General features: G+C 33.4%; 1 protein-coding gene across 1 annotated transcript; it reads left to right on the plus strand.

Annotated features, from left to right (window-relative positions):
• Positions 1-1684: 1684 nt before the first annotated feature.
• Positions 1685-9169, plus strand: LOC101985031 (alpha-amylase 1-like). Its single transcript, XM_005371666.3, has 10 exons — positions 1685-1865; positions 2262-2408; positions 3253-3450; positions 3941-4171; positions 4857-4990; positions 5497-5619; positions 5707-5806; positions 7579-7697; positions 7808-7933; positions 8960-9169. Exons 1-10 carry the CDS (start codon positions 1698-1700, stop codon positions 9147-9149), a joined length of 1536 nt encoding a protein of 511 aa, XP_005371723.1. The 5' UTR covers positions 1685-1697; the 3' UTR covers positions 9150-9169.
• Positions 9170-11285: the final 2116 nt, after the last annotated feature.

Here is an 11285-nt window from a genome sequence, read left to right on the forward strand (position 1 = left end):
TCACTGACAGTGTTACCTCCAGCAGTTCTTTTATTTTTCAAGATAGGTTTTGATATGCTGGGGTTTTTTTTCGTTTTTTTTCTCATGATGTTGAGAATTTGCCTTTAAAGTCTGCAAATAACTGTGCTTAAGTTTTGATGGAGATTACACTGAATCTTTAGTTTGCTTTTGTTTTACATTAACAGTAAAAATGGCCATTTTTTTACTATGTTAATTCTTCTGAGCCATGAACATGGAGATCATTCCATCATCTGACATATTCTTCAACTTCTTTTTTCAAAGACTTGAAGTTTTTGTTGTACAACTCTTTCACTTGCTTGGTTAGATGTACCACAAGGTATTTTCTACTATTTGAGACAATTGTTAAAGTTGTTTCCCTAATTTTTTTTCTCAGTGTGTTTGTCATTTGTATCTAGGAGGGCTGCTAATTTTTCAGGGTTCATCTTGTTTCCAGTCACTTCACTGAAGATATTTGTTAGATGTAGGAGTTCCCTGGTAGAATTTTTCAGTCTACTTATTTGTACTCTGATATAATCTTTAAATAATTGTACTTTGACTTTCTCTTTTCCATTTTGTACCTCTTTGATCTCCACCATTTTTCTTACTGCTCTAACTAGAACTTTAACTACTTTATTGAATAGATATAGAGAGGTAGTACGCTGTGTAATGTTCTTGATTTTAATGGACTTGCTGTAAATTTCTCCCCATTTAGTTAGATTATACAAGTAATTGCTACTACTGGGTATCATATTGTAAAGTAGAACTTCAGAAATTTTGCTGGAATAAAGAATACACTGATTTTTAGTAGATATATTATCAAATTCTTCCATTGTCAATCATTACATAAGCCTAATTTACTTGGTCTCCCTGGTCCTGTGTGTATGCTTTTGTGTGTATTGCAAGGCTTAGAATTGACACTAATATATATTTTCTGAGACTGTGTTCATTTATTAAAAATGGGAACATAATTCACATCAATATCTGGATAATATCTGGAACTTAGTGTATGTCTGCTATAGCCATTTACTGAGAACAAAAGAGACTTTACCAATCATTTGCTAGGCCTATGAATATTAGATATTAAGTACATATTAATAAAATTTGGTTTAGAATGGTGAGTTGTAAATATTAATATACATAGAATGCAAATCAATCAGTTCAATAATGCCATCTAAAAACTGTCATGCATAAACATTTCCTAATTTTACCTGGGTTATAAATGTTGACTAAAAAATGTTCTTTTAGTTGAGTACTTGGGTCATGGGAATAACATGAAATATCATAGAAGCTTGGAATTTTCTGGGAAATATGAAAAAGTCTAGTTTTCTTTAGGAGAGTGTTCACGCAGTTTGTCAGGGGAAGGAGCAAAGAGGAGCATCAGTATTGACAGAGGAATAATTAAACCTGCATCAGTCTTCTTATTCTTCTCAGGTCTGATCCGTTCTCCTTTATTCTCCTTAATGAGTGATAGTACCTTCAAATACCTAGATGTTTAGCATTTCTCTTTTTCTTGCTATTAAGCAACTGTGGACCATATTGTTAGCAATCCTTTACAGTTTATAAGTAACTAGTACGCAAATATTGATTCATGTTAGTTTTTATTTCATTGTTCTCTTTTCCCTTTTCTTTGTAATTTTTATTTTTCAGGAATAAAGTGGTTGTTAGAAAAAAAAAACCACTAAAAACATCATAGCAAAATGAAGTTCTTCCTTCTGCTTTCCTTCATTGGGTTCTGCTGGGCTCAGTATGACCCACATACTCTATATGGACGAAGCTCTATTGTCCACCTGTTTGAGTGGCGCTGGGCTGATATTGCCAAGGAATGTGAGAGATACTTAGCTCCTAATGGATTTGGAGGGGTGCAGGTAATATTTGTTCACAATTTAAATGCAGAGTTCATTGTGGTTATACAAAAATGTTTTCTGTTACATTTTTGATTATTTTTAAGCAATGTTTTACTTCATATATAACTTTCTTGAGGAAGAAAAAAGTTTAGGGGATGGTAAGTTTGTATCTTGTTTTAGGACACCAGGAGGCCCTCTCCATTGTGCTGTCAATGTTTTTAGTGGTTCTAAAGAATAGGTCTTCAAGTACACAACTTAAGAATTGCAGAATCATTCATATTTTTCTAAAGGATTTATTTATTTATCTATCTATCTATCTATCTATTTATTTATTTATTTATTTATTTATTTATTTATTTATTTAAAGGGTTTATTAAGTAAACTATAATCTGATAATCTTGGTTGTTTTATTTGTAGGTCTCTCCACCCAATGAAAATCTAGTAGTTAACAATCCTTCAAGACCTTGGTGGGAAAGATATCAACCAATTAGCTACAAAATATGTTCAAGGTCTGGAAATGAAGATGAATTCAAGGATATGGTGACTCGATGTAACAATGTTGGGGTAAGTGAAGTCATATTTCCTTTGAAGTCATTGTTTGAAAAACCAATTTCAATCTTGTATTTCCTATTCTTCTTGAGAAAAATGCTTCATACTTTAATTTTTGTTTATATTTTAGTTATAGCTCAAAAGTAAATACTGCTTTATGGTCATGAAAATTTCTTTTATATAAACCATTTATAGAAGAACACTTATAAAGAACAACTTAGTTTATTAATCCTCACAATCACACTCATTTTCTACTATCCCTTTTTCTAGTCAGGAATTAGAAATTTCAGATTTAATATTTACTGTCATTTTATGATATATAACTATTTCTCCGTTTAATATAGATCAGTATCTACCTTGTTTCCCCTTAAGATATTAAAAATGACTCAAATTAACTTTTTTTAAAATCAATAATGTCCAAATTTTAATACAATTCTCGTTTTTTTAAAATAGTACTTTTCATTTGATTTTATAGTGACAATAGTTTCTGGCTTTCCACTTATCTGTTCTGTAAATCTTCAACTGAATATTAGAGCTGTTTGTGATCTTCATTTTACATTGGTTTTCTTTCACACATGACTTTTTGTATTGTCTAAGATTAAACTATAATGTATCAATATCTATATATCTATCCATCCATCTTTTATCTGTCCATTATCTATCTATCTATCTATCTATCTATCTATCTATCTATCTATCTATCTATCTATCTATCTATCTATCATCTATCTATCTAATCTATCTCTCTATCATTTATCTATTTATCTATCTATGCATCTATCTCATGCTTTCTGTAAAGTTTAAGTACACACATTTTATGTCTGTAAATTAAACTGAAGCACACACTTTTCTCTTCCAGGTCCGTATTTATGTGGATGCTGTCATGAATCATATGTGTGGAGTAGGGGCTGAAGCAGGAACCAGCAGTACATGTGGAAGTTATTTCAACCCAGGAACCAGGGACTTCCCTGCAGTTCCATACTCGGGTTGGGATTTTAATGATGGCAAGTGTACGACTTCAAGTGGAGGTATTGAAAGCTACAATGATGCTTCTCAGGTGAGGAAGATAATCAGAATTAAAAAAAAAACTGCCCTCAGTATTTACATAGATCTTTTAGAATACTATTTGAAACACAGTTTAGAATCCTTAGTAAACATATTACTAAAATCTAGAAATTCAAATCAGTTTTTAGAAAGCTTCTCCTAGTTATTTAATGGCTCAAGGAAAGTACTTTAAATATTAGAATTTCTGGGTTTTTTTTTTTTTACCACATTAAAACAAAGAAAGACAAGAGAGAGAAAGAAACAAAGCATTTTCTCAATCAACTAATAATATGAACTACTTTATTTCCCCATAGTTCAGTCTTCATAATGGAAAATCTTCTTAAGGTGTATTCACAGTAGATTGTGAATGTTCCCAGTGTCCCGTGAACAGGATTTATGAAGCTTCCTATAGACATGAGTTACGGGAAGAGTCAAAAAGATTCTCAGGTGACAGGTAACATTTGAAACAATAACCATTTTGTCTTGCTTATTTGTTTCAATAGGTCAGAGACTGTCGTCTTACCGGTCTTTTGGATCTTGCACTTGGAAAAGACTATGTTCGTACCACGTTGGCTAACTATTTGAACCATCTCATTGACATTGGTGTGGCAGGGTTCAGACTTGATGCTTCTAAACACATGTGGCCTGGAGATATAAAGGCGATTTTGGACAAACTGAATAACTTAAATACACAATGGTTCTCTGAAGGAAGCAGACCTCTCATTTATCAAGAGGTAAAGTAATCCCTATATGTGCATATGTAAACGACATCATTTTTGTTAACCAAAAGATGGATGGAAGATTTTATTTAACACAATTTCAATAGGTTAATGTCTGAGTGCCTTATGAAATGTGCAATTTATTTAATACTTTTATTGGGTAACAATAGGTTTAATTCTTTACTAAAATAAGAGTCTAAGGGAGTGTAGAAAATTTGTGTAGCCTGTGACATTATTGGGTCATTTAGTGTATACTCGGAGACAATTATGCAAGACAGAAAATCTTTGTCATTGACTTCAGCAAGTCTTTCTAAATTTAACTCTTGTCTGAGGTATGAAGTGTGTAAATTTGGGTAAATGGATTAATATTTCTGTTCACATTTTTCATGTGAAGAGGTTAGAATTGTTTTTTATTTGATTTCATTGGAAAACTAAATAAATTTGTAAGTGTTGAAATTGTTTATTTGACAGAAAGTAATTTGTATGAATTTCTAAATTTTCAATTATATGTTAAATTGAACTATATCAGCCTTCCTTATTGGACAAGAAATGGCACTGACATTAAGTTTCTTTCAATAGTGAGGCATATGTTTTATAAAGAATAAAAGAAAATCAGTTAAAACATCAAAGACATAAGAAAGTTATAGGATATTAATATTACTTTACCCAACTGACAGTTTTCCCCCTTTATCTCTACTAGGTGATTGATCTGGGTGGTGAGGCAGTGACAAGTTCTGAGTACTATGGAAATGGCCGTGTGACAGAATTCAAGTATGGAGCAAAACTGGGCACTGTTATCCGCAAGTGGAATGGAGAAAAGATGGCCTATTTAAAGTAAATATACATCATTTCTCAATTAGATTTTGGTAATTATAATCTTCTAAAGTCAGACATTTCTTTAAAACCATTTTACTCATGAATAAAAATATAATGTAGCCATTTTGTTCTACTTATATATTGCAATAATTAATTTGAAATGTTTAACTGTTTATAATATAGAGTGCAATATTCAGTCTTATTTTGTTTTTCATTTTACATAATGTGATATGGAATTTTTACCCTTTATATTACAATGTTACAGGAGCAATGTGAATGAAAAGCAAATAATAGCATACATAGAATTATGAAACATGTTAGACAATTATATATGTGTATATGCACATCCCTAGAAGAAATTTTTCCTGTGGAATAATCACTTAGCTTGAGAATCAGTAGTTAAATGTAAATAGATTTAACTTTTTATTTAGTAGTTAATCTAAGTAGAAAGAGATACAGATTTAGGGTAACCTAAAGGTGTTGTAAAATAATAATATATCCATATTTTTTTTTTAAAAAAATAGGAACTGGGGCGAAGGTTGGGGTTTCATGCCTTCTGATAGAGCTCTGGTCTTTGTGGACAACCATGATAATCAGCGAGGTCATGGGGCTGGAGGATCATCCATCCTGACCTTCTGGGATGCTAGGTAGGCAAAACCATTCTTTGATGATTTGTTACTTGCCCTTTAGTGATTTTGTATTCTTCTGTTATAATATTATTTTGTATATTTCAGACTCTATAAAATGGCGGTTGGATTTATGTTGGCTCATCCTTATGGACTCACACGAGTAATGTCAAGTTATTACTGGCCAAGATATTTTGAGAATGGAGATGTAAGTCTGAATACATTTTTTTCTAAGAAAAGGGAAGCAGTCATGTTTCAATTTTACATAAAATTTTTTCATAAAATACATGCCATCAAATATTTATTTGCTGTAATGTTAGCAATATAAGCTTATTACAGAAGTATCCACTGCTTTGTCACGATAAAAAAAAAACCTTGAAAATTATAGAACAAGGTACATAAAGCAAAACACAGGCATCTAATCATACTTACCTTGTCAATTTGATATGGAGATTGTGCATGGTAATACCTTTAAAGAAGGGAAACAAGTTTGCTTAATGCTATGCTGGAGTTCTGCCTCATCTCGGGCATTGCACCAGCTTGGGCTGAAAGAGGGTAGTTGAAGGACAGCTCATTTATTAGGAGGAAGCAGCTGATAGTTATAGCCTAAGAAGAATAGCCAGTTGGAATGACGTGGTGGTATACCTTTGGGGCCAGGAGAAGGAACCTCATAAGGTCATGTAGAAAAGAAAGGATATTTTAGTGGTCAGATAAATGGCAACCAGTCCTCATGGCCTTGGAGATGCATGCACTTATCAGTTGCTATGTGCACCAAGGCACTATACACCCAGGGATGTCTATCTGCTGAGGTCTGTTAGCATCTGAGCAAGGCAGGGGACGGGTGTGGAGTTGAAGGAAGAAGTGGCCAAATCTTACCTCTCAGAATGAGAAAAATCTAGGTTTCAGGCATACTTCAACATCTTAGCTTCAGGCCAGTCCTGTAGTTTAAAACTTGACCAAGATAAGTATTTGTTAAGTACTTTTACATTTTTCAATGGAATGAAAAGAAATCATTCAGTTTAACTGAGTTTATCTAAAAAATATGCTTACAAAATTATGTTAAACTAAGCAAACAAATTTGAAGACTCATTTAGGAAATCTAAGGATTGCAAAATATTATGCAATACATTAATCTGAACAATTTCAAAAAGCAGTAACGGTCTAGGGAGATGACTTAGAGGGTAAAACTCTTGCAGGAGGGACAAGGGTTCAGTTCCTTGACATCTTGCAATGCTGAGAAGTTTGTCTTCTCACCTTTAACACAATTGCCCAATACGTGGGGATCACAGATTTCTGGACCACCAAAATGGCTAGCTCTAGGTTTAGGAGAGAAACCTTTCCTATATTGACAATGGAGAGAATGCTTGTTCAGTTGCTTCAGGAAGATGTGTAAATGTGTTGACAATCATGAAATGCATATTAAAACTTTTGAAAATTTATTACAGAATATCAGGATATATTTATTAGTACTTTTTTTAAAAGATTGTATGGAACATACACTAATATAAATTTGGAAATTAATTATACTTGTTAAAGAATTTTACAGACGTCATATTTTTATAACAACAAACTGTTGTTTCTATTTTATAAATGATGAAATTTAGGCCTAGAGATCTTACGTATGTTTAATGAGTTTTTTAAAATCATTGGTACTGAAACCTTTTCTTTAATCCTTATCTTTCTGGTACAAATGCTCTTACTACATTTGTGACATTAAAGAAGTAAGAGAGATAATAAGAAGTTATTGCATAAAAAGGCTCTGAGTGAATAAAAATGTGTAATTCTTTGAAATATGGCTCTAGAAAAATATGGTATATATACTCAAATAGGAAGAACTCATTAAAGGTCTGTATAAATGTTGAAAAAGTTAGACCCTAAGTAGATACTTTAGAGACTCAAGTAGCAGAATTTATTTTAGTTTAGTGCAATGGAAATGAGAATATGCATGTTAAAATCCTGAAAATTTTCTCTTTAATTAAGGATGTCAATAATTGGGTTGGACCACCAAATGACAATGGAGTAACCAAAGAAGTGACGATTAATGAAGACAGCACTTGTGGCAATGGCTGGGTCTGTGAACATCGATGGCGCCAGATAAGGTTGGGAGTATTCCTTATAGATCTTGTCTAATAAGAGAATTGTTTAACTTTTTGTTTTAAATTGTTGAATATAAAGGGTACGAGCATTTTACGTGATATTGTGCTTTTAGGAACATGGTTGCCTTCAGAAACATTGTCGGTTTTGAGCCTTTCTCAAACTGGTGGGATAATGGCAGCAACCAAGTAGCTTTTGGCAGAGGAAACAAAGGCTTCATTGTCTTTAACAATGATGACTGGTAAGTGGAAATCAATTAAAGTAGGATTGTATATTCTTATATTTTTAGACACTTCCTTTCACTTCCTGTTCATTTGTAGCTGAAAATATTTGCATTGATAGATTTAAATAAGTATAGTGACTTGAAAACTAGAAAAAATGTTGCTTGTTCTTAACTTGTTTCTACATTTTTGTAGATTTCAAGTAGAGTTTTGGTATTGTTCTTTATGTATTCTTACACCGTCATGTGCATATATTCTCACTCATATACTCATCTGTACAAAGCATATACACATTCAATAAACATCTTAAAAATCAGCAACAAACATGGACATTATTTTCAAAGTACATCCCCATTTCCTAGCTCTGTATCACAGCTATTTCTTTTTCTGTTCCCTTGTTATCTAATCTTAAATTCTCTGCCTTTGTGTGATGAGTAGTTTCAATGCATTTGTATACTTGTTATGGCTGATGGTTTTCCTCAGGAGGCAGTTGAGTTTGGTTCTATAGATTCCAAAGATTGGCCTTCCATTTTTGATCCATGCTTCTTTTTTTTTCTCCTTTAATATTTTCCTATATATACAACTAGACTTAGAGAATCTCAGTGCAAGTAGTTGAAAATCTCAGTTGCAAGGGTTTTTTTTTTCTCATTTAGATTATTTTATTAGTTTCTCTTTTGATACTGTGATTAAATAGCATGAACAAATCAACTTACAGAAGAAAGATTTCATTTGGGCTTGCAAATCCAGGGGTTAGACTTTGTGAAAGTAAGGCACAAAGGCAGGAGCCCTGATGGCTTACACTATGAACCACAGTTCAATACAGAAAGAGCTGATTAGAAAATGTAGGAGTGTTTTTTTTTCTCAAGGTCTACTTTCAATGACACAATTTCTCCAATTATCTACCTATCTATTTATCTATATCTATCTATCTTGATTCTAAGTTTTATTTTTATAGTACCAAGTTTAGGAAATTATTTAATTTGGAGATAGTCTGTTTTCTTGAAGTTGGCTTTGTTGAACTTGACTTTTTACTTTTACTTTTTCAGGTCTTTGTCAACAACTTTACAAACTGGTCTCCCTGCTGGCACATATTGTGATATCATTTCTGGAGATAAAGTTAATGGCTATTGCACCGGAATTCAAGTCTATGTTTCTGACGATGGCACTGCACAATTTTCTATTAGTAACTCTGCTGAAGACCCATTTATTGCTATCCACGTAGAATCAAAAATATAAAATTTAAAATAAATACATACTGAGAGCATCAAAAAATCATTTGTATTTTTTTCTTTTGCATAATTTAATTTTTATACTTCAGCCACATTTAGTAAAATCTATTACAGCAATAAAACTGAATTGGTAAAAATGCACATTAAAATTGTACATAAATTTAAGAAAGTTACATACAGGTTTTTAATATATTTTAGAAGATTATCTTTCAATTATTTGTCAAAGGCAATTCCCAGATTTAAGATGATGTCCTGTCAAACATACTGTTTTATCACAAGCACCATTTGTTTCATAGTCCCCTAATGTCTCTTCTTTATTGAATATATTTTTCTTTACTTCATATATAAAGTATATATGTGTACATATAATTATTTTTATCTTATTCACTCACTTATCTTCCATTATTTTCTTCCATTTTCTACCAGATGCCGATTTCTTTCTGACAAATCACTTACTCCTCCATTTTTTGTCTTCTCTTTTTAAAGGTCTAATGTGTAAATTTCCAGCCCTCCATACTGCTTATTTTGTTGACTCTGAAGAAATCCTGCCTTAGAGAATTCCTTTTAAGACCTGGAAATTACTTTAGTGACTTTGTCTTTTCAAGCAAATATGCATTTTCATTCACTGAAGCCTGTGACGTGTGGAACAACCTCTTTAGGACAGCTCTTTTATTTGTTCCAGTCATTAAGGCTTTTCCTTAAGGATTACAATTGCTTGTCATGAACTGGCCTTATCTGTAGTTTGTGAGCCATTTATCTTCCAAAACTGAACATTTTAAATATATGTCTTTCTACTATATTTATTGTTCTTTTCTATATGGACCTTGATTAGAATGGCAAGAAAAATTATTCTGTAAGCCCTGATCTCTGGTCTCCATCTTTGGAGGCCCGGTCCCTGTGCCCACCAAGTCTCAAGATCAATCCTTCTCTGGAGGAGGGTCAAGATGAGCCCACCAAAATCTTGACCATGCCCTCAGTCCATTTAAACTGCCTCCCTGGAAAGTTTCCTCGTGGTCTCTTTTCTTTCCTCTTGATGGTCACATTAGCGGCCTCCCAGTTTCCCCTTGGGGCCACCGGAGAGTGCAGGAATCCTATTAAACCTGAATATTTTAAAATTTGGTTTGTTGTGATTTGTCTTGATTGGGATTTTTGTATTGGCAAAGAGTTCGCCTTAGGAAAAATTCCTATGGAGGTCCCACTGGGTAGGGTGGCCTTTCCATGTGGCCCTAGGCCATATGTCAAAAGCCCCTAGTCCACAATCTGACCTCTCTACACCATGCTAAAACAGGCCCCTGGACCTACAGCAGCTGCTTCTCGGTGAGTCCCTTTTTCTTGTCTATGCTACAGGGTTTTGGGGGGACCCATTTGTATTTACTTTTGTTAATTATTGGACCCTTGTTGAAGCTGCGAGCTCACGCCAAGGGTTTGATCTCAGCAGCGGCCAGACTGGCAAAACTGGGCTTGACTGAGGTGGGATTTGTTTGTTTTAGGACACCAAACACTCAATTTCCACAACCCTGTTGGGCCTGACGTGGTTGGGCATAGACTTTTAAAATGGGCACTTGCAGTTCAAAGTCAGATCCATTGTCTCCCTTGGGATGCCTCTTACAAATGCATATTTGCTTGAAAAGAAAAAGTCACTAAAGTAATTTCCAGGTCTTAAAAGGAATTCTCTAAGGCAGGATTTCTTCAGAGTCAACAAAATAAGCAGTGTGGAGGGCTGGAAATTTACACATTAGACCTTTAAAAAGAGAAGACAAAAAAATGGAGGAGTAAGTGATTTGTCAGGAAGAAATCGGCATCTGGTAGAAAATGGAAGAAAATAATGGAAGATAAGTGAGTGAATAAGATAAAAATAATTATATATACACATATATACTTTATATATGACATAAAGAAAAATATATTCAATAAAGAAGAGACATTAGGGGACTATGAAACCCACCACTGAGGCCTTAAGCCTATCATCACCCATCTCTTGTCTCAAGAACTTTTAATTTCTATCGACTCGCCTTGCAACACTCCAATTCTTCCTGTGTGGAAGTCTTCTGGCACCCACTGCCTAGTTCAAGACCTCTGCCTCATAAATGAGGCCATCATTCCAATTCACCCAGTGGTTAACAACCCTTCCAATCTTCTGTCT

Source organism: Microtus ochrogaster, unplaced genomic scaffold (genome assembly GCF_000317375.1).
Source record: "Microtus ochrogaster isolate Prairie Vole_2 unplaced genomic scaffold, MicOch1.0 UNK119, whole genome shotgun sequence".
Taxonomy (NCBI): Eukaryota; Metazoa; Chordata; class Mammalia; order Rodentia; family Cricetidae; genus Microtus; species Microtus ochrogaster.

Excerpts from the sequence above, each read along its gene's own strand:
- LOC101985031 (XM_005371666.3), top strand. The coding sequence starts at position 1,698 with ATGAAGTTCTTCCTTCTGCTTTCCTTCATTGGGTTCTGCTGGGCTCAG. Across the intron at positions 2,409-3,252 it reads CTCGATGTAACAATGTTGGG|GTCCGTATTTATGTGGATGC; the intron begins GTAAGTGAAGTC and ends TTTCTCTTCCAG. Across the intron at positions 7,934-8,959 it reads GTCTTTAACAATGATGACTG|GTCTTTGTCAACAACTTTAC; the intron begins GTAAGTGGAAAT and ends TTACTTTTTCAG.